Consider the following 24,683-nt stretch of genomic DNA (forward strand, 5'->3'; position numbering starts at 1 on the left):
ATTTTAGTGTAACGCATTGAGCACACTAAGCCTGGGCTCACACATATCCAATGTCAGACATTGCATGTGATTCGCACCACATTACTGTGCAGATGACATGCGATGTCTGTGCAATGCGAATTCAGCCTAAGGCCTCGTACACACGACAGAGTTTCTCGGCAGAATTCACCGAGAAACTCGGTCAAAACCCGGATTCTGCCGAGAAACTCTGTCGTCTGTACAGTTTTGGCTCGATGGAGCCGCCGAGGAACTCGACGAGAAAATAGAGAACATGTTCTCTATTTTCTCGTTGTCCTCGTTCTTCTATGGGAGAAGCCAGCCCGCCGAGCTCCTCGGCGGCTTCATCCCAAAACTCGACGAGGAACTCGACGTGCCAAGCACGTCGAGTTCCTCTGTCGTGTGTACGAGGCCTTACAGTTGTATGGCTGAACTCGCATTGGATTTGCACAAAATCTTTTTTTCCCTGCACTGGAATCGCATGGTTGTTTACACCCATGTGATCCGATTCCTGTCCGAATCCACACTGCGACCTGCGGACCGATCTGGGGGTGTCATTAAAGGGGTTGTGAACCCTTATGTTTTTTCACCCTAATGCCGCGTACACACAGTCGTTTTTTGTGATGAAATAAAACAACGTTTTTCCTCATGAAAAAAAACAAAGTTTTTCTAACTTCATCATAAAAAAACGACGTTGCCCACACACCATCGTTTTCTGAAAATGCTCTAGCAAAGCGCGGTTACGTACAACACGTACGACGGCACTCTGTTCCATTCAAGCTCCCGTCTCATAACTTGCTTCTGAGCATGCACAGGTTTAAAACGTTGTTTAAAACGTTGTTTTAGCCCACACACGATCATTTTTTATGACACAAAAAACGACATTTTGAAAAACGACATAAAAAATTGAAGCATGTTCGAATTTTTTTGGGTCGTTTTTTAGAAGACAAAAAACGATGTGAAGCCCACACACGATCATTTTAAATTATGTTTTTAAAAAGGCAGTTTTATTTCATCACAAAAAACGACCGTGTGTACGCGGCATAATGCATCCTATGCATTAAGGTGAAAAAACTTTTGACACTGACCGACCCCTAGCCCCCCCCCCCCCCATTTTACTCTCCTGAGCCCTCCACAGTGGAGATGCGCTGTACCTCTCTACCCAGGGTTCTCGGCTCTTGATTGGATAGATTGATAGCAGCACAGCCATTGGCTCCCGCTGCTGTCAATCAAATCCAATGACATGGATTGTCAGGCGACTTTCGCACCCCATGTTTCCCAATGATAACTGTTCATATCTGTTTGACTTCAAAGTAGTTCCTGGTTCGACTTTCATGTGGCTTGAGGGCCACAGAACCCAATATAAACCCTCAAAAGTCACATCCGCATGATATAGATGTGACTCTGGTGCGATTTGTGTGTGACTTGTGAAAAGAATGCTGGCAATGAAAAAAAACTGAAAAGAAAAACAGCACGGGGGTCCCCCCCTATCCATACCAGGCCCTTCGGGTCTGGTATGGATTTTAAGGGGAACCCCATGCCAAAATAAAAAAAACTCGCATAGGATACCCCCCCCCAAAATCCATACCAGACCCTTATCCGAGCGTGCAGCCCAGCAGGTCAGGAAAGGTGGGAACGGGTGAGCTCCCCCTTCCACCTCCTGAACCATACAAGGGCCACTTCCCCACAACACTGGCCGGTGGTTGTAGGGGTCTGCAGGTGGGGGCAGGATCCCGCCCCCCACTCATTCACCAAAAAAGTGTTGTTTAGAAAATGACAGTGGGCAGTTTTTGGCCAATTCTTTTATTTACAAAATGGTTCCCCAGTGCAGATCTATTATCAACCACGACGCCCGCCGCCACCACCAACCCCAAAAAAAAACCTCTGGTTCTGAAAAAAACCTCCGGCTCCCACCGTCTGCCTGCAAAGCCGTCTAAGGAACAGGACCACCTGGTGACGTCGCCAGGTGGCACTGTCCCCTTGTGGCATCATTTACCCAGCATGTCCTCAGTAGATGACGTCATAAGGGGGCGGTATAGGCTGGGTGTCTAAAAACACAGTTGCAGGATCACTCCATGAAACGACACACAGTTAAGTCTCTGACTCCCCTCTGCCAATGCTGCCAAGTGCCAATGAATATTAGTTAGGATAGATCATAGGAAAACATTAATGTAGACTCTGACTATGGTGGCTGCTGATTGGGGGTACTCTGAGGTTAGCATAATTTTTAGGGGGGTTTTAGCATGTAACCGCCTGGCACCACCACTGGGAGGGCACATTCAGTTTTAGTAACAAAATTACTGTGATTATTTTATCAGGTGCCACAACCCCAATGCAGATCATGTTTAGTGTATCCAAAGGTTCACGGCCAGACATAAGTGAGGAGAGTATTCCTGCAGACATGCCTCACCGAGATGTATTTATATCATTAATGCAGAGTGGCTGGGCCTCTGATCCCAATGACAGACCAGCTTTCCTGAGTAAGTAGTACCAATACATGTGTGAACAAAAGCCCATTCTTAATTGGCTGCTATGGGGAAGGAGGGTGGGGGTGGTTGGTGAACAGGTATGTATTAATGTTAAATGTGTTTTGTTTTTGCCCCTAGAATGTTTGTTGGACCTTGAGCCTGTGATTAGAAATTATAATGATGTTTCAATTCTGGAAGGAATACTGCAGATAAAGAGAGTAAGTCGTTTTTTTTGTTTTTTTTTAAGGAGTGTATTTATAAAAAATAAATAAATTGCAGAGCTATTTATCCTGTGAACCTTCATGTAAACTGCATGTTCATTTATAGTGTGCAAATGCCCGCAAGAGGGAGCCTACTGAAACTAGGAGTAAGGTAAGTATTTATACATTCTCTGCTCCTAGACTTATGCCGCGTACACCCGATCGGTTTGTCTGATGAAAACGGTCTGATGGACAGTTTTCATCAGACTAACCGATCGTGTGTGGGCCCCATCGGTTTTTTATCCATCGGTTAAAAAACTAGGAACTTGTTTTAAAATTATCTGATGGTTAACTAACCGATAGGAAAAAAACAATCGCTTATGGGCACGTCCATCGGTTAAAAATCCACACATGCTCAGACTAAATTAGGGGATGGGAGCGCTTGTTCTGGTAAAACTAGCGTTCGTTATGGAGATAGCACATTCATAACAGACAGAAAAGCGTGAAACGTCTTTTACTAACACAAAATCATCTAAAGCAGCCCTAAGGGTGGCGCCATTGGATTTGAACTTCCCCTTTATACTGACGTCATACGTGGTTTACGTGACCGCGTTCTGACACGATCGTTTTTTTAACCGATGGTGTGTAGGCGCGACTGATCATCAGTCAGCTTCATCGGATAACTGATGAAAAAATCCATCAGTCCGTTTTCATCGGATGGACCGATCGTGTGTACAGGGCATTAGGTCGCCAACCTGTTGATCACAATATACCTGTTGATCACGGCCAGGTGACAGGTAGATTGCATCCTTACCTTGTCAATTGCTGGTCTAAACTGTTCCTCCCACATATGCAGAGCAACACAGGGAAGGGATATACCTAGTGTGCTATGCTGATCTTGCTGGTCTCCCTCTTATGTCCATCCTAGATGCTTGTATGTGACATCACATGGGATGGACGGGAGAAGAGGACTGGCGGGGATCGGCGCAGCACAAGAAAGAACAGTAGTGTGTAGCCGGCATGTGCATGTGGGTAAGGTAAGTGTATGCCCTGCTGTGACCCCCTGTAAACACAAATCTCTGCCCTACTGACATCTTCCATTGTCCTACTGACAGCACCCACTGCCCTACTGACACCATTCACTGCCTACTGACATCATCCACTGCCCTACTGACACCATACACTGTCTACTGACACCATCCACTGCCCTACTGACACCACCCACTGCCCTACTGACCCCACCCACTGCCCTACTGACACCATCCACTGCCCTACTGACACCATCCACTGCCCTACTGACACCATCCACTGCCCTACTGACACCTTCCACTGCCCTACTGACACCTTCCACTGCCCTACTGACACCTTCCACTGCCCTACCAACACCACTTACTACCCTCTGCTCTGCTGACCCCTATAATATGCCCTAGCTGCTGACTCCTGTACTTTGCGCTCACAAATACAGACCTCTGTACACTGCCCTACATACTACTGACCTTTGTACACTGCCCTACATACTGACTTCTGTACTCTACCCTATCTACTGCTTACCCCTATACACTGCTCTATGTACTACTGACCTCTGTACACTGCCCTTTATCCTAATGACCTCCGAATTATTGCTCCTGCATCCTAAAGCTAGGCCAGCATTGAGGTCAGACAGCCAGAACTTAGTTGAGCAAGTCAGGGTGTATATACTCCTGATCCCTGCACTGTACTTTACCTACTCTTGAACCCACATTGTATATTGCTTACTCCTTACCCCTGTACTGTGTATGTTATCCACTTCTGATCCCTGTACTCTGCACATTACATACTCCTTACTCCTCCACTTTGTAATTTATCCAATCTTGACCTCCGCATTTGGTACATAGTTATGATGATCAGGCGTGGTTTTTGGGCATGGGGAAGATGATTGGTCGTGCACCACATAAAGAAGGGGGGCACAGTTTGGCACGTTCGCTCTGGGCACTGGATGACCTTGTCCTGAAATTGCCTAGTAACATTTGATTTTGCTGGCATTCGCACACAATGAATATACATGCAGTTTCTCAGGATGAAGCAATTTTTTTATAACTGTACCCCAAAGTGTATGTTATGTGAAAGAATTGACTTATGGTTAGATACTACCTATTCCATACTGTGGTCTTGGACAGCAGCTAAAGGTACATACATTTAAAACTGGAAACAATAACCACAAACTTTTTCACAGTCCAAGATCTAGTACTCTGCAAACAAATGTTTTTTTTATCTGGATTTATCATAAAATACAAAATTGGCTTATATTATGTTAACCTTAAAATGTAAAACCCAAAACAACAACAAAAATGTATATTTTTTTTAGGCAAGATGCAATATTCCATCTGACTGGAGAACCTCTTCAAATTTTTCTGTGCTGCCTATACAATCTGTAAGTTCATCTTATGTCTCTAGATAATTAACCCTCATCAGTTGAACTTCAATTTATTTTTGTATTTGCCTATGTTATGAATATCTTTATCATGAGACAACCCTCACACTCAGGCCCCGTACACACGACCGAGTTTCTCGGCAGAATTCAGCCAGAAACTCGATCGGAGCCGTATTCTGCCGAGAAACCCGGTCGTGTGTACACTTTTGGCCGAGGAAGCCGACGAGGATCTTGTCGGGCCAAATAGAGAACATGTTCTCTATTTCCTCGTTGTTCAATGGGAAATTTCGGCTCGCCGAGATCCTCGGCGGCTTCACAAGGAACTCGACGAGCAAATTGATGTGTTTTGCCCATCGAGTTTCTCGGACGTGTGTACGGGGCCTCACAGAAACTTTCCATACTGATTGTCCAAACTACACAATTCCTCTGCTCTCCTTCCTGACATGAAAATGATATAGTTGGACTATTATCAAACAATGAGGTTGAAATTCTTTTTTGTATTTGATGATCATCTACATCTGTAAAGCCTCATACACACGGACTTCCAGCTCTTTACCGCCACCCTTTGGGAAACTTCTGCTATTGTTGCCTGACGTTTAGCATTGATTCTGAGCATGCGTCTTTGTACTTTAGATTTTATTGTATTTTGATCCGATAAAACACATTTGTTGTTGGAAAGTTTGAGTGCATGCACAGCGAAATTACAACAATTGTCCGATGGAGCATACAGACATTGTCCGATAAAACACGTCCGTCGGACCGTTGTTGTCAAAAAGTCTGATCATGTGTTTGGGCCTTTAGTAGAAATTTTGTGTGCAGAGCTAATGGATCAGACGTGCAAAAATCCAAACATATTTGACCATCTTTATGATACGGTCTACTGAAAAAAAGTCCTAAATATGTCGATTTATATTCTTCAGAAAGCATGTGGTTTGTTCAATCTTTATAATGCCTGTACCATTTTGTAACTAAAAAATCTGCGCTTGTAGCAATCTAGGGAGATTTTCATTTAGGGTTGATCAGATTAGTGCACCTTTAATAAGAGGATACCCAAGTCCATATCTCTGTTCAAGATTCGCTCCTCTTATCATACATGGGAAAATTAGTTGCTGGCTACTATAGTCAGTCATCTCACTCTGCATCAAAAATATGAAAAATTGTCCGCACTCCAAACTTGGCTCCACTTGCTGTATATAATAATTGTTATCAAAGTGACTGCATACAACAGTGTCCCCAACCAAAGAACCTTGATGTATTTTGCCACTCCTGGCTTGCTCACTAGGATAGGGGAAGTCTCAGGTGGAGACACGGTTGTATGCAGTCACTTCTCTCACAATTATAAATACAGCAAGTGGAGCCAAGTTTCGAGTGCAGCTTATTTTTCAAATTTATTAAGCTTAGATTCCCCGTAGGTGTATGTTTTAAATATTTATTAATAACAAAGGGTGTGGGGAGCTGCGGTGGCTCAACGCGATTGGCACTGCGCTGACAAGCCATTCACCTCTGCAGCTAGAGGTTCGCATCCCGGTCTCAGCTACATGTGAATTGAGTTTGGTGGTCTCAGCCCGGCTCCCGGTGGGTGTGCTATGCGAGGTAAGCCTGTGCTTAGTACGCCCACCCCCCTCCCACAAAAACCACCACACTTACACGCACTCGAAATTGGGTTAACATGCACGCACTTTGACCACGCGGTCTCTAAAAAGAGAGGCGAAGGACTAACGGGGCTGGTTGAGTGGGCTAGATCCTCTCACTCCCTTATAGGGAGTCCCTCTGCCCCGTTGGGCTTCAAAGCGGAGCAGGTAGGGCGGGCTGTGTGGGAGGACCCCCTCACACACCCGCCATTGCCACCCGGGGCATGGAGAAAGGTGGCAGATTGCCTCTGGGGAGGTCTGCCTACTCCCAACTCCTGCAGTCCGGCTCCTCTCTCGAGTACCCGCACAAAATACACTTAAAAAAATAACAAAGGGTGAATTTTGGCTATGCATGTCATGATGGTATTATTATATTTTGATAGGTTATTGACTTTACAATGGATTGATAATATAATTTTGTTTTAAGCCTTTGGTAGTCCCCCAGTCAGGTTCCTATTGCCATAGAAAAATAATGGCAACCTTGGCACCCTAGATGTTTTGGAAAAACATTTCCCATGATGCTCAACTACACGGCAGAGTGCATGAGCATCATGGGAAATGTTCCAAAACATTTGGGGTGCCAAGGTTCGTCATCACTGCTTCAGATGAATGCATTCAGCACCTGACCCCATATGCCACTGACAGGGAGTGCACGGCTACTGGTAATATTGCTCAAAAGAAAAAAGCCAGCCCCCTATAACGAGCTTACATTTTTTTTAGGGATCAACCGAACAGGTTCCAAAGGCTAAAAAAAACAGTCCTTAAAATACAGAGTAGAAATAAATAATTCATATCAATAAACTGTTTTAAATTTTCAAACAAATATATATTTGAAATCAAATCTTGATTACTTTTTGGCAATAAAATATTCCAGGGCCTCACAGAACAGACTTGTGTTGGGGCCTCACAGCGCCCTGTTCCCAATCGCACAGGTGTCTGTCATCTTGTGAAAGGGGTCACCTGAAGCCCTGAAACGGTGGAGGAACATGTTTCTGGCAATTTTTCTTTGCCACCTGTTTCCTGTTTTTTTTTTTTTTTTTAACCTTCAATAAAAAAAATATTATGGGGTGCTTGCCTCTTTTTTTGATTTTATGAGGTTTTTATTGCTGTGTGTGTGTCCTTGCAGTGGAGATTCACCCTTTCTGTTTGTTCTGGGGACTATTCGAACAATTGACAGAACGTGATGAAAAGTCCAACAGTCGTCATCAAAACAAGAATTGAGGGTGAACCTTCCAATGAGGACACCTGTTCTAGTAACAACTGTCTAAGAGGGGAATGCCCCTCACTTTGGGAGATTCCTTCTCACTTCCTATTTGCATTTCTGGGACAGAAAATTTACTTTCAGGGACTTTTTACCCTTTCTCTCTTTATCCAAAATTAAAAAAAAAGAAAATATTGGCTATATATCTGTAAGAAATTTAAAATTTTCTTGGAAAGTGTAAGCCATGGGGCTCCAATCATGACCCTGGATTCATTACCTAGTAAATCAATGGCCTAGAACAGTGGTCACCAAACAGTGGGCACTGGGCCAGATGCGGCCCTTTGCTTGCCTTTATCCTGCCTTCGATGCATTATTTCTGCCACTGATTCCATCAATGAGGCAGATTCCTGCCACTGATACCAACAATAGGGCACTATCCCTACCACTGACACCAACAATAGAGCACTATCCCTACTACTGACACCAACAATGGGACATACTTCCTGCCACTGACACCAGCAATGGGGCACTATTCCTACCACTGACACCAACAATGGGACATAATTCCTTTCACTGACACCAACAATCAGGCACTATTCCTCCCATTGACACCAATGACGGGGCACTATTCCTTCCACTGGGTACAATCCTGCCCACCTAAATTCTGAACGACAGTAAACTTGCCCTTTGTTTTGAAAGTTTGGAGATCCCTGGCCTAGAACAACTATTTACACATCTAAAATTCTCATATCCTACCTTGTGTACTCTTTCCAGATCAGTGACTCAATAGGTAGTTAGGCAAGGATCAACATGTAAGTCCCAGATTCTGCACCAACAGTCAGCAATGGAAATGCCGTGGGCTCTAATAAGCTTCCAAAAGGATAAACAGCGGGCGCACTGCTGTGCGTTCTCTGTTTACTTAGTGTTGTGTTAGGGAACACTGACACGCCTCTCAGCCAATCAGGTGCAGCGGGTCTGGTTACCCTGCCACCTGATTGGCTGAAACAACAGGCGCTGCTATTGGACGCATAGGACAAGAGGACGGGAGTCAGAGATGAGGATGGTGTGGAGAAGTGCCTGGCCTGCAGGAGACATGAAGACGAGAGGGCGGGGGTCACACTGGCAGCATTTAATGGGCACACTGGCAGCATTTGATGGGCACACCGGCAGCATTTGGCACAGTGGCAGCATATGATTGGCGCACTGACAGCATTTGGCACAGTGGCAGCATATGATGGGCACACTGGCAGCATTTGATGGGCACCTTGGCAGCATTTGATGGCACAGTGGCAGCGTGTGATGGGCACAGTGGCCGGGTTTGATTGCACAGTGGCTGGGTTTGATGGCACAGTGGCTGCGTTTGATGGGCACAGTGGCTGAAATTGAGTTTTTTTTTTAAATGTGTTCAGTTTGTTTGCGCCCCCCCAAAATTTTGAGCACCAGCCGCCACTGGTCCTTCCATAGTGGGAGTGGGACTAATTAACAAAAGAAGGAAGCAAAGAATACAGTAACAAACTAGAGTGGAAACAAGATTCCCTTCACCATTTTAAAGATGAAACCTACTAACTGGTTGTCATAGACAAGTGCTTAGTTCAAGTTTTCTTTGCTGTGATTTTTAAAAAATAGCTGCAATACCACTGTAACTATAACTTGGAAAGGCTAGTTAAACGTTGAAAGAAGTATCACTACTTTGTCACTGACCTCATTGTTTCTGTTATGTATACCCAGGGCGACATGTCTGCTTCTATTGGTTTTATTCCTAAACCACCAAGTTCTAGTGAAGGTATGTATCTTATTTTAGAATTAATATTACAATGACTAATTTTTTTTTACTACAAGTCTTAGGCCTTGTTTACTCAACCTTGTGGTTCTAGGACAACCCAAAAAGTTTGAAACAGAAAATTAAAATTAGCGCTGCTCCTATAAATTACAATATATATATACATATATATATATATATACACACTCAGGGCTGGACTGGGACAAAAATTTGGCCCTGGACTTCATCCAGACTGGCCCACTTTGACGGGTCTCCCCCATAGCGGCCGGACAACTCCCGCACCCGTCCCCCCCCCCCCGGCCACCCGCACCCCCTCTCCCCCTTCACTAGCCATTTTACTTTGTTAGAGTAAAACGGCTGGTATTGGTACTCTTATTAGCATTACCAGTGGGGAAGCTAGACATTATTTCACCCGGGGCAAAGAATCAGTTTGGTGCCCCCCCTTATGGGAAAAGATTAGGCAGAAGTGAGAAACTCCCAGGCCATAGCTGTTGAGTCAGCTGTCCCCTTCCCTATGCTCCTCTGTCATCCCCCTGCTTCTCTGGTCCTCCCCCTGCTTCTTTGTTCCCCCCTCCCCCAGTTGAGCGCTGTGGGCAGTGAGAGACAGAGGAGCGGAGGGGGGCGGCGGTCCACTGTCACTGAAGCCGGCCCACTGAGCCATCGGCCCACCGGGAAACTCCCTGTAGTCCCAATGGCCAGTCCATCCCTGAGTGTGCTCAGTGGCAATATAGTTCAAATGAGTGCAATTAATAAAGTCCATAAACTATGAAATGATGAGCTTGTGACAATTTCAAAAATTCAGGTGATTTTTCCATGCTCCCCTCCTGGGTCCCCACTCACCAGATGGAAATGGTATATGTGCCTGTATTAAGGTGGTGATGTCTGTCCACGAAATTTGTTGTAATTGGCCTTGGAGTATGGGTATCTGCTGGCCTCCTCCCGATGATCAAGGTCCCTCAGACTCACTCGATCAGCAACGATCCATGGTGGTATAGTGTAATGATTTTTTTTTTAAATCATTACACTTACATCAAAAAAGATAAAATCATGCAGAGATTGCCTCCTTGGCGCCCACACAGCCTTCACAGATAGCTTAATGCATTTTGCCCCTCCCACTGGGCATCATCAGAATGCTTCTGAACATTTGTTAATAGGTACACATAGCTTTAAATAAACATACAGTACCGTATATACTCGAGTATAAGCCAACCCGATTATAAGCCGAGGCATCTAATTTTACCACAAAAAAATGGAAAATGTATTGACTCGAGTATAGGCCTAGGGTGTCCATCTGCATGCCTCACTTTGCCTCACTGTGCCCATGCCTCACTGTGCCCATGCCTCACTGTGCCCACGCCTCACTGTGCCCATGACTAGACTGACGTTTAACATGGGAGTCTATGGAAGGGGTGCCCGGCTTTGAAAAATCGGTTCTCCCCAGCCGTAGGTCCCCCAGACAAAAAACTTTGCACACTTGTAGAGGAGAAATGGGGCTACATGTGTGCTAAGTCCCGGCCAGTATCGGGTCCCCAAAATCGCCAGAGAAATGAATGTTTAACATAGGAGTCTATGGAAGGGGTGCCCGGCTTTGAAAAATCGGTGCTCCCCGGCCGTAGGTCCCCCAGACAACAAACTTTGCACACTTGTAGAGGAAGAGTGGCGGCAAGCTTGGGGTCCAGGGGACCTACGGCCGGCCGGTCCCCAAAGTCTGGGAGATCAGGCGTAAAAAGGTATAAGCCGAGGGGGGCATTTTCAGCACAAAAAAACGAGTATAAGCTGAAAAACTTGGCTTATACTCGAGTATATACAGTATATGTTACCAGATATAAGTCCAACAAATACACACCATGTTTATTTAAAGCTATGTGTACTCATTAACAAATGTTCATGAGTTTTTGAATTTTTGCTGTTTCTACATTGATAATATTGATTATTTCTGTTATTCTGTAGCTACATATGCTTTATAGTTCCTGAAGAAGCTGAGAAGCGAAACATGTCGAGCAACAAGCATTACAAGTGATATTGTAGCTACTTTGTGTGTATTATTTGTATATACAACCATTTTATGAAACGTGGGCAACATTTGTTGTTCTTTCATTTCTTTTTAAAATTTTGGATTCTAAAAAAATATGTTTTTATAGAAATATTTGTATGTGTGGAACCATAAAAATCACTTTCCTTTTCCTTGTTTAAATGTATTTTTATTTTTCTGCTTCTTCTCCTGTATTGGCCGTTGAGGAGGAGGAGGAGGAGAGGCAGGGGGAAGTCGAATTTGCCTGCGACCTAGATGGGGGGCTGGTGGGCGGACAGGCGAGCGACAGGGGGTGATGTTTGGTTTACTGAGTGATGGGGGTGGGGGGTTTGACTGACAAACGGAATGGGGGGCGGCAATGTTTTATTGAGGGAAGGAGATAAAACTGGTCTTCCCAGTGAATGGCTGTGCATGAGGGGGAGGTGTGTGTCAGGACAAGTCTGGTCATTGGCGGAGAGCAGTCTGAGTTCCAGTACAGCTAGAGAACTGACCATGCTGTGCTCTCCTGCCTAGTGCGATCCGTTTTAATGGGAAAGCAGAGGGACTGGCATTAACACCAAGTATTTCACACAAAGGAAGCAATACAAAGAGAACAGGATAATTTCCCATACAAGTACATGGTACAGCAGGCACATATCAGGAATATGAGGAACAAGAATCGGGAATGTGAAATGTTTGGTTTACATATTCTTTCATTTATTATTGGGTTTAATTTTTGTCTTTGGCACAGTTGCACCGATAGGTCTTTGTGACACTAGCAGAGTGATTTCACACCATACCTTAAACAGCTCCTGCTCCCCTGCCCTTAGCTGGCCCTGGTGCTCACATTCCATAGGGTGGCACTGCTTCATCCACACAATTGGTTGACCCCCTGCAAGCATCCCATTAACTGGCCTAGCCTTTGTCCTGCCATTGGCTGGTCCTGCTGCTTACCTCCCACTGGAGGTGGGGAAACAAATGTCAAACATACAGTACATACAGTACAGTACATGTTAGTGCACACTACTGATCACTACTTAACATACAGCCAGGGGCGGACTGACCATTCCGGCACTTGGGCACCGCCCCTAGGGCCCCATGCCACTAGGGGGCCCCATGAGAGTTGCCAGCCTCAGTAAAACCAGGGAAATCTGTTTTTAAAAAAATCCCAAAATTATAACCGCCTCTCCAGTACCTTTTCAGTGTGTATGTATACTGTGTGTGTATATTGTGTGTGTATACTGTGCATGTATACTGTATGTGTGTGTGTATACTGCTTGGGGGCCCCATAATCTCCTATTGCCCGGGGGCCCCATGAGCTGTCAGTTCCGCCCCTGCATACAGCTGTTCTATAGCTAGTCCAAGCCACTCTATTTTATCCATGTCAAAACCATTATTATTTATGTTAAAAAAACAAAGATTTCTATTTATTTCAGATCATGCCTTTATTAATATCTAATATCTGTAACACTCCCACTTATGTGAACACTTGTTACCACCACACCACCAGTATATAACAAACTAATATAAGCTTATAATTGGTAACATCTTTAATTTCCTAGGCTTCAATGAAACATGGCTTCCTGAAAATGTACGAAGTGCTGAGAAAGGAAATCCAAAGTTCAGCCACCCCTCTATACCTGGTAATAAATGTGGTGGTGGTGGCCGGTGTTCTCCTATCTCAATATTGTTCTTTCTACATTCCAATTCCTTCTTTAAATCTCCTATTTTCTGCTGAAAACTGCAAAAATCTATTAGACTTCTGGACCAGCTTCTATTTTCTTTGATCATGGTTTCTCCAATTCCTCTATACTGACATCTCTTTTCAATCAATAGGATGAATTCCACACCCCCAATGACTCTAAGGCCTCGTACACACGACCGAGAATCTCGTCAGGAAAAACCCGTAATTTTCCCTGACGAGATTCTTGGCAAGAAACTCTTGCCACCCAAGTGCACTGACTTTCATTTCAAAAGAGGTTCTCTTGAAAGGAAAGAACGCAGTGACGTCATCGCGTATAATGAGCATGCGCTCGTCAAATTCGATGCCGTCGCCACTATCTTGCTTCACCCTACCTATGCCGTGGAAGCTACCACGCATGCGTCAAAGTTATTTCGAGCATGCGCGGGTTTCCACGGCGACAGGTAAGTATACACACTCCCAGGTTTCTCGTCTGGAAACAGGCAAACGAGAATCTCGATGAGAAAAAAGAGAGCAGGTTCTCTTTTTTTCTCGTCGAGATTCTGGCCAGATTTCCAGACGAGAAACCTGAATGCCTCGTACACACGAACGGTAATCTCGGCAAGAAGCAGTTTTCTTGCTGTTTTTTGCCGAGAAACCCGGTCGTGTGTACGAGGCCTAATGCTGTAAGCACTGTGCAAACTCTTGGCACTGCAGTATATGAATCCTGTAAAATAATAATAATAAGAGCTTTGCTGCCCTCAAACTTGGTATCAAAGTCGTATGCCTCGTACATACAACCAGTTTTCCCGACAGAAAAACTGCCATGCTTGCATTTGGTTGGGAAAATCGGCCGTGTGTATGCTCCATAGCAGTTTTCCCAACAGGAAAACTGCGAGCAAAAAAATGAGAACTTGTTCTCTTTTTTTTTCCCACCGCTATTCTCATAGTTTTTTTTTGGGAAACACTGCGAGGGAGCATACACACGGCCGGGTTTCTCGACCAAAGCTGTCATGGCAGTTTTCATGTCAGGAAAACCGGCCGTGTGTACACGGGGAAAAGCAACCGGGCAGGTTCTCGTTTTTCCCGGTGGACTTTTAGGAAATCGTGTGTACGAGGCATAAGGATCCATGCACACTGGTTTAAAAATTGCTGTTTCTACAGGAGTTTTGTGTTTCGGCTGTAGAAGCAGCTCAATGTTATCCTACACTATATTGACAAAAGTATTGGGACGTCTGCCTTTACATGCACATGAACTTTAATGGCATCCCAGTCTTAGTCCATAGGGTTCAATATTGAGTTGGCCCACCCTTTGCAGCTATAACCGCTTCAACTCTTCTAGGGAGGCTGTCCACAAGGTTTAGGAGTGTGTCTATGGGAATGTTTGACCATTCTTCCAGAAGCGCATGTCTGAGGTCAGGCAATATTCAGGTACGGGAGTACCTGAATTTTTATACACAAAGAAACAATAACATATGATGTAACCATTAAGGCTTCTTTCACACGGGGAGGATCTGTCCGAGCGAAGTCCACCTGCTCAGAAAAGAGACCCCCGCTGATCCCCGTTGAGCAGGCGGATGACATGTCCTGTCAGCTCCGCTACGAAAGACAGAGCCCGCTATCTTCTATGGGGCGGACAGAGCCCACTATCCATTATTGTCATCCAATCCAACCCACTGGACGGATGGCAAATGTATCACCATGCATCTGTTTTTAGTGGATTTTGTCGGTTTAGGTGCCAGGCGGGTGTCAGCGGACACATGTCTGCTGACATCTGCCTCCCCATAGAGTACATTGGGTGGCCCAATCGGGTCTACCTGAAAAATTGTGTGAATGGGGAGCAGGTGTGTTAAATTTGGTGTTATCGCTCTCTCTCTCTCTCTCTCTCTCTCTCTCTCATACTGGTCACTGGAAGTTCAACATGGCACCTCATGGCAAAGAACTTTCTGAGGATCTGAAAAAAAGGGAATTGTTGCTCTGTATAAAGATGGGCTAAGCTATAAGAAGATTGCCAAAACCCTGAAAATGAGCTGCAGCACAGTGGCCAAGACCATACAGCAGATTAAGGCTCCATTCACACTAATGCTTTTTTTGATGCATTTTGCATTTTGCAGAAATGCAGGGAAATTTTTTAACATGGTTTCCTATGGAACATGTTCACATCAATGCTTTTTTGTGCCTCTGCGTTTTTGGAAAGGGTCAGGGACTTTTTTTTCCTGCAAAAAGCAGCGTTTTGCATGCAATAGAATTCAATGGACCTGCATCCAAAACGCATTTTGCCGCGCTTTTGCAGCGATTTGCGTTTTTTTTTAACATGTTTATAGCTAGTTGTTAAAGGAAATGTAAAAAAAAAAAATTACTGCCTAAAAAAAACGCAAATCGTGGTAAAATCTCGGTAAAAAAAAAGCATTGCAAAAACGCTCAAAAGCAACATGCATAGGTTTGAATCGAGCCTAAAAGGACAGGTTCCACTCAGAACAAGCCTTGTCATGGTTGACCAAAAAAGTTGAGTGCACATGCTCAGTATCATATCCAGAGGTTGTCTTTGGGGAATAGACGTATGAGTGCTGCCAGCATTGCTGCAGAGGTTGAAAAGGGGGTGGGGTCAGCATGTCAATGCTCAGACCATATGCCGCACACTGCATCAAATTGGTTGATCTGATGAGACCAAGATAAACTTATTTGGTTCAGTACAAAGACAAGTGTGTCTTGCCTACAGTCAAGCATGGTGGTGGGAGTGTCATGGTCTGGGACTGCATGAGTGCTGCCAGCACTGGGGAGCTACAGTTCATTGAGGGAACCATGAATGGCAACATGTACTGTGACATGTACTGTGACATACTGAACCAGAGCATGATCCCCTACCTTCAGAGACCTCACCGACGGGCAGTATTCCAACATGATAACGACCCCAAACACACCTCCAAGACCACCACTGCCCTGCTAAAAAAAAGAAAAGCTGAGGGTAAAGGTGATGGACTGGCCAAGCATGTCTCCAGACCTAAACCCTATTGAGCATCTGTGGGGTATCCTCAAACGGAAGGTGGAGAAGCGCAAGGTCTCTAACATCCACCAGCTCCATGATTTCGTCATGGAGGAGTGGAAGAGGACCCCATTGGAAACCTGTGAAGCTCTGGTGAACTCCATGCCCAAGAGGGTTAAAGCAGTGCTGGAAAAAAAATTGTGGCCACACAAAATATTGACACTTGGGTCCCAATTTGGACATTTTCACTTAGGGGTGTACTCACTTTTGTTGCCAGCGGTTTAGACATTAATGGCTGTGTGTTGAGTTATTTTGAGGGGACAGCAAATTTACACTGTTATACAAGCTGTACACTCACTACTTTACATTGTAGCAAAGTGTAATTTCTTCAGTGTTGTCACATGAAAAGATATAATAAAATATTTACAAAAATGTGAGGGGTGTACTCACTTTTGTGAGATACTGTATACTGGACACAACTAATCGCCCAGTTTGGGTGCAGCCATAGCACCAAGTGCTGCTGCATTTGAATGCAAAGTTTAGTAACTTAAGCCTAATCATCTATCTGATTGGAGCCTCTAAAAATACAACAATTTTTTTCTTGACACATTTGACTCCAAATTAAATAAAAAGCTTAGTAGGAAATAGAAAAAAATATCAATAATGTATATTTTCTTTTGCAGGCAATGAGAGTCTACCACCACCATCATATAGTCTAATTAGCCTCCCACCCGGCAGACCAGAATCGCGTATGTGCAAATCAATGTTATTTCTATAGAGTATTAAGGATAAATGTTTTGAGAGTCATTATGGTTGTTTCACACGTTTGTTTGGTGCCGTATAATGTGGACTGACATAACTTGACTACTTGGAGCAAAGTCGGTCAGTTAGGATGGATTTTCTTGGTCGATCATTGTTGTTATCTCCAGCTGGCAACCACAGCATTGCCCCCACCCACCTTCACAGATTCCAACATTCAAATTCACTTGATTATAGAAAGGTGAATAATGAAAGATCATAATGTTTGTTTGACATAGAAGTTGTGTATGCATGGCCAGCAACCATCCACCACATAGGTGTTTTTAAGTGCGGTTTTGGCGTGTTTTTTGCAGCGTTTTTGGGCTTTGGCATTTTTTTATTAGCCAATAGAGAAAACTATTATCTGTTGCATTATTTGTTGCTAGGAATTTCAGCATTTTTAGCTTTTAATTTAGCTTTTATTTCTTATTTTATTATCATTTATTTATTATAATGTTTTTTCGTTAGGGTAAGGGGTTCGAGGTCCCTCCCGCCACCATCCAGTGCTTCTCCGGGCTCTCCCGTGCCATCGGGGGGCCCAGAGAACGAATCGGCCGGCGCCGGATGACAAGGATAGAGACCGTCAGAGGTTATGACGTCACACCTGGGTACCCGGAAGTAAACAAAGCCGCAATCGCGGCTGTCGGCATGAGATCAGTGAATTTTTTTCACAATCTCATGTTTTTCAGCCTGGAGGAGAGATGTGGGGTCTTATTGACCCCACATCTCTCCCTAAAGAGGACCTGTCACACATTATTCCTATTACAAGGGATGTTTACATTCCTTGTAATAGGAATAAAAGTGATAATTTTTTTTTTAAAAAGATGTAAAAATAAAAAAAATTAAGTAAAAAAAAAACCAACTATTTAAACGCCCCTGTCCCCGGTAGCTAGCGCTCAGAAGCAAACACACACAAAAGTCCCGCCTACATATGTAAACGCCCTTCAAACCACACATGTGAGGTATCACCGCATGCGTTAGAGTGTGTGCAACAATTCTAGCACTAGACCTCCTCTGTAACTCTAAACTGGTAACCTATAAAAAAAAAAATTAAAGCATCGCCTAGGGAGATTTTTAAGTACCAAAGTTTGGCGCCATTCCATGAGTGTGCGCAGTTTTAAAGTGTGACAAGTTAGGTATCTATTTAGGTGACAAAGAATATATAACGTATTCAGATATTGAAATCAAACATAAATTATATATAAACAGCGCTAATGTGTGTGTGATCCACACAGTGAAAATACAAATAGCAATAAATTATAATAACTAGACAAAATGAACAAAACCCGTGATTGAAAGTGTTCGTAAGCAAAAAAATAGTTCATAAAGGAGCAACCAGAAAAAAACTCTTTCTCTCTCTCAAATGTGAAACTTCAAGGTGATTTTTTTCTCACAGAATTCTTCCACCACACCCGATGTGAAAAAGTGATCCCTCCACCAATAAGATTGGCCACTCACCAGAACGATTTGCCTAGCACTCTCGTGTTTCGGCACAATAGCATGTAGTAATTGTTCAAACCATTAGGCGAGAAAAGGCCAAAGTAAAAATTTGTGAATCAAAAACACAGCAGAATTTCCTCAATATTGTATGGCTGATAAACTACGGTCATGGCGGACCCAGGAAAACAACCAGGTATCTCTCACCACTCGATCCACACTGTGCTGGTAGCCCACAAGACTGGCGTGAAGCGTTAAGCAAAAAAACGGTCGCTGGTCACTTAGCGAAAATAAGCCACTGCAATGGCCTCTCACGTTTGGTTAGATGGTCAACAAGTCAAAACTGTAGCCAACAGTTTTGACTTGTTGACCATCTAACCAAACGTGAGAGGCCATTGCAGTGGCTTATTTTCGCTAAGTGACCAGCGACCGTTTTTTTTGCTTCACGCCAGTCTTGTGGGCTACCAGAACAGTGTGGATCGAGTGGTGAGAGATACCTGGTTGTTTTCCTGGGTCCGCCGTGACCGTAGTTTATCAGCTATACAATATTGAGGAAATTCTGCTGTGTTTTTGATTCACTTTATGAACTATTTTTTTGCTTACGAACACTTTCAATCACGGGAATTGTTTTTTTCCCAAAAAAAAGGCGTTTATAAAATGATTGCGCAAATACCGTGTGAGAAAAAATGTTGCAATGACCGCCAATTTATTCCCTAGGGTGTCTTCTAAAAAAATATATATATAATGTTTGGGGGCTCTGAGTAATTTATTAGCAAAAAAAAGATGATTGTTACATGAAGTAGAGAAGTGCCAGAATAGGCCCAGTAAACCTTAACTTTAACCCTTACCGCTTAAAAAAATCAAACTAATAATAATTAACTAAACACTCTTACTCTAACACAAAAAAATTGTATTATTATTATTATTATTATAATAATATACATTTTTTTCTTCGAGTTTGGGAGTTTATTGTTTTATTATGATTATGATTATTATTATTATTATTATTATTATTATTATTTTTATTAATAATAATATTAATAATAATTATTTTTTAAGGTTAATTATTATTTATTAATTTATTATTACATATTATTCATTTATTTTACTTATTTATGATGATTTTTAGTTATTTGTGTATTTATTTTACATTTATTCATATATTATTACTATTCTATTTTAAAAATGTTTTAATTTGAGCAGAAAATCGCGCACAAATGTGGGACAAAACGCTCAAATGTGCAAAAACGTACGAATGGCGCATTTGTATTAATTTATATGAGAATATGAAAGCTTTCACACTGGAGCGGTGCGCTGGCAGGGCACTAAAAAAAGTCCTGCTAGCAGCATCTTTGGAGCGGTGTGTATTGAAATGGATGGGCACTGCGGCTATACTTATTTTTATATGGTGTATTTAGAAAAGTTTAGTTTATTAAATTTAGTATTCTTTGTGTTAAATTGGGATCCTTTTTGTGTGTATTTGATATTATTGTGTACTTTTTATTTTTTGTTCCTTCTGAAAAAAAAAAAAACATTTAAAGTGATAGTACACAATAAACTATGAAATACACAACAAAAAAAAGAAACAAAAAAAAAAGAAACACAAAGAAAATCTAAATTAAATAAACAAAACTTTTCTAAATAGCACAAGAATAGGTCCAGTATACATGATAGGAGTTTTTGTAGCCCTAAGAATCAATTTAATGCCCATCTTACTCTTAGAAACTACAAAAAATCATCTTATGCTCACCTTATGTTCGCCCCGTACACACGTGCGGGATTTCCGAAGGGGAAAAGTTCCCGTCAGAAATTCTGAGGGTAAAGCCGAGAACCTGCTGAGTCAGTCATTCCCCCTACACACGGCCGGTTTTCCCCATAGGAAAACTGCCAAAAACCGCTCGGCAAAAGTCCGCTGGTTCTTTTTTTTTGTCGGGTGGTTTTTGGGCAGTTTTCCCATCGGAAAAACTGCGAGGAGCATACACACGGCCGGGATTCCTGGCCAAAAGCTCTCCTCACAGTTTTCCCGTCATGAAAACTGATCATGTGTACGAGGCATAAGGCTGGGTTCACACCCAAGACGGATCCGTCGCACAGCAGGGTCTGGTGCTTCCTGGTTTACTATTCCAGGTCCAATTTCAGCCCCAATTTTGGGCTGAATTCGGACCTGAAACGGGCCAAAAAAGGCACACATTTTTCCTGCAAAACGCACCGGACCTGCTGGGGAGATATGTGAACCGGCTCCATAGAGAGTCAGTCACATTCTCCTACTATGCGAATTGGATGCCAGGAAATCCGCATCCAATTCGCATAGGTGTGAACCCAGCCTAAAGCTGACAATATACTAAATGAAATTTGGCCAGTTCAGCAGGAACCTGTTGAATTTCGATCAGAAGTTGATTGTTTGATTGACTTCTGTCGAAGTATTTTGGAAAATTTTCAGACTTAAAGGAACACTAAAGGTTAGTTTTTTATTAGATCAATTGATTGCTGTAAGCTAGAGCATTTAAATATCACTTACCTCGTTTTTCCCTTTGACCTCCAAAATACAGTAATCCAGGTTTGAAAATGCCATTTCCTGTTACTCCTCTTCTTGCTTTCCACCAGCATCTGAGCCGTTTTGCATGGTGGAAAGCAGAATGTGCTCACCCCCACCCTATGACTACAGTCCTGCGTGAAGATGCTCTCTTATCCCTCACAGGCATGGAGGCTAAGCCTAATGAGAACTGTAGTTCCCATTAGGCCGTGATGTAGCAAGAATAAATGCGCACCGCAAACCAGGAAGTCAGTGAGAATAATGATACAGGAGTGACGGAGGTGAATAAAACAGCTCGATTTCAGCAAGTATCAAACTAGTTATAATGCAAGCATTAATTTTTACTTTATCAGCTACTGTCAGACTTTAATTTAAGAGGAAAATATTTTTGTCTTTACAACCCCTTTAAGGCTGCAGCCACTGATCGGTGTATTCTAACAGTAGTGGGTGTGCTGCTGTCAGAATACAATGTTTTGGTGAGGGGGGATTCCTTTATCCACTTTGTTTGTGGATGAAGAAACCCTTTTTTTTTTTGCTGGCTAAAAAGAAAAAAAATGATATGGGCAGTTTTATGCATTCCCTGGTGACATTTTGCTAAAATCTCCCAATGTTTGAAAAACGTTCAGGGTAATAACACTCAGATTTGCTCCTCTCTATCCTTAGCCATCAAGAGTACCCATCCTCAGCAAGAATCTGTTTGTCCAGCCCTGAGGTGGGTTCAAACCAGACGAGATCAAATTGTGGGTCAGATGACAGAGGCTTGCCTCAACCAGTGCCTGGACGCTCTCATTTCAAAGACAATCATCCTTAAGGAGGACTATGAGCTGGTAAAATCTGAGCGCACAAGGAGTGCCAAAGTTCGAAAACTCATCGACACATGTGACATGCAAGGAGAAGTATTCGCCAGGATTATTGTGCTGAAGTTGAAAGATAACCGACAAAATGCCCTTCAGCCTTTTCCAGAGTTGTATCAGGATGCTTAGGATGCTCCACTTTGCTACAGCACATTAAATGTGGGCGAAATCGAATGCAGCATAAGGTGGTGGTCTTTAAAGGGCCTGGGGTTCCTTCAAATGCCCAAGAGATCATCCTTTCACCAAAACGGCTACCAAATTGTATGAATGCTACTTGGTGAATCAAAGGCCATTTGTATAATGTGAAACAAATCCTCTTTTTTGGTGGTAACCATATCTGAATTTTTTTTTTATTATTATATGCCCCAATTTATAATATAACAGCATGGACCTGAACACAAAACAAAGGATTTGCTACGTTTTTGGGAACCTCAAGAAATTTTAATTATGGCTAAACAGTCCCCTGAATGATTTACCTTTTGCATTAAATTCTTCCAAAAAAATAGTGCATTTCCTGGTGTGTGACTATTCTATAGGTACCTCTGTGCCTATAGCCTTATACCTATATATCTTCTGTGTGAGATCATCTAAGGAACTGCTGCCTATGACTGCTTGACTCGCAAGGTTTGAAGTATCATTTGGTGATGTCACTATCGTGCGGTTTACTGGGGAAAAAAAGCTGTACCCGAGGACCTGCAGCAAAAAGATCTCCCTGCTTCTGCCTTATTTATTCTGTGGAATTATGTTTCATCCAGCTCCCTTTTCCAATTATTGAATATTCTCCTACCATTGTGGATGGCAGTTCTCACATGTGAAGAAAAGCCCTACCAATATGGCTGCCCCCTGCAACATAGACACAGTGTGAAACAAGGAATAGCAACCCAGTATTGGGGGGAAATCAGCTGCAGGGAGGCTACAGGCCATAGCGGTGACTAATCCTTTTCCAACACACTAATGCATAATATTTTAATGCTATGTCCTGCTGAGAAGTATCTCACGATTGCTGTTACTGGAGTTTACTAAATGTAAAAAGACGGGTGCTTCTTCTTTACTTTGCCCAAAAGTCTGTTTTTCTGGGATTCTTTCTGTCAATTTACCAAAATATTGGAAATCCTTTGAATGTATTTTTAACCCTGTAAAATGAATATCATATTCTTTGACCCACATTTTGCTCACTTGACCTATGATGTACTGTATATCTACAGTATTAATATTTGGATTGGACTGGTATTTGTACATTTGTATTTCTAACTTAAACAGTTTTCAAAGATGTATATTAGTATCGTTTTTTTTTGTTTTTTTTTATATAGTAAACAATATATTTTTCTTTGTAGGGGCTTCTATAATTATATAGAATGTTATTTGATATGTCTTTTTATGTTATATATTAAAAAAAAGAGAACCAATTGTTATTTGTGTATTTTTTTCATAGTAATTTTTTATATATTTACTGGTTAAATTTTCTACATAGAACACATTTGTTATATACATTTAAAGTGTTTTTTTTTTTTTCTTCTAGTGAAAGCATAACGTTTTTCAACTTGTTTTTATGTTTTACATTTGTCTTCCTTGTCATGTTCTGCTTACTGTTTAAGGCCCCGTACACACGTCCGAGGAACTCGACGGGCAAAACTCATCGTTTTGCTCGTCGAGTTCCTTGTGAAGCCGCCGAGGATCTCGGCGAGCCAACTTTCCTCATTGAACAAAGAGGAAATAGAGAACATGTTCTCTATTTGGCTCGACGAGTTCCTCGTCGGCTTCCTCGGCCGAAAGTGTACACACGGCCGGGTTTCTCGGCAGAATACGGCTCCGATCGAGTTTCTGTCTGAATTCTGTCGAGAAACTTGGTTGCGTGTACCGGGCCTCAGCCTTCTTCTGACCAGAATTTTAAAACAGCAGTGCTATTGACTCTTCTTTTACCCATCCTTAGAATTGCCAGTAATTTGGTCTAACCATTGCACTAATGCCCTGTACACACGATCGGTCAATCCGATGAGAACGGTCTGATGGAATTTTCTATCAGTTAACCGATGAAGCTGACTGATGGTCCGTCGTGCATACACACCATCAGTTAAAAAAACTATCGTGTCAGAACGCGGTGACATAAAACACGACGTGCTGAAAAAAACTAAGTTCAATGCTTCCAAGCATGCGTCGACTTGATTCTGAGCATGCATGGATTTTTAACCGTGCCTACAAACGATCGATTTTTTTCTATCAGTTAGGTATCCATCGGTTAATTTTAAAACAGGTTTCACATTTTTTAACCGATGGATAAATAACCGATGGGGCCCACACACAATCGGTTTGGTCTGATGAAAACGGTCCATCAGACCATTCTCATCGGATTGACCGATCGTGTGTACGCGACATAAGGCCCCTTTCACACTGGGGGGGAGGCATCAGCGGCGATAAAACGCTGCTAGTTTTAGCTGCGCTTTACCGTCAATTCCCGTCGCTATTCGGCTGCTATTCCGCCATTAGCGGGGCACTTTTACCCCCGCTAGCAGCTGGCAAAGGGTTAAACCCCTTAAAGCCACGGTGCCCATTGATTTCAATGGGCAAGAGCAGTGGAGGAGCGGTATACACACCGCTCCTTCACCGCTCCAAAGATGCTGCTAGTAGGACTTTTTTTTTACCATCCTGCTAGCGCACCGCTTCTGTGTGAAAGCCCTCGAGGCTTTCACACTGGAGAGACA

General features: G+C 43.0%; 1 protein-coding gene across 2 annotated transcripts in view; it reads left to right on the top strand.

Annotated features, from left to right (window-relative positions):
• Positions 1-22,642, top strand: part of RIPK2 (receptor interacting serine/threonine kinase 2) — a 78,304-nt gene extending 55,662 nt beyond the window's left edge. The window contains exons 6-12 of one of the 2 annotated variants that reach the window (XM_040354594.1): positions 2,316-2,477; positions 2,604-2,683; positions 5,010-5,075; positions 9,636-9,690; positions 13,261-13,341; positions 17,046-17,111; positions 21,794-22,642. In XM_040354594.1, the coding sequence (XP_040210528.1) occupies positions 2,316-2,477; positions 2,604-2,683; positions 5,010-5,075; positions 9,636-9,690; positions 13,261-13,341; positions 17,046-17,111; positions 21,794-22,113 (830 nt within the window). In that variant the 3' untranslated portion in view covers positions 22,114-22,642. The remainder of the gene's footprint in view (positions 1-2,315; positions 2,478-2,603; positions 2,684-5,009; positions 5,076-9,635; positions 9,691-13,260; positions 13,342-17,045; positions 17,112-21,793) is intronic. The other variant, XM_040354595.1, reaches the window with a different exon arrangement.
• The last annotated feature ends 2,041 nt before the right edge of the window (positions 22,643-24,683 follow it).

Source organism: Rana temporaria, chromosome 5 (assembly GCF_905171775.1).
Source record: "Rana temporaria chromosome 5, aRanTem1.1, whole genome shotgun sequence".
Taxonomy (NCBI): domain Eukaryota; kingdom Metazoa; phylum Chordata; class Amphibia; order Anura; family Ranidae; genus Rana; species Rana temporaria.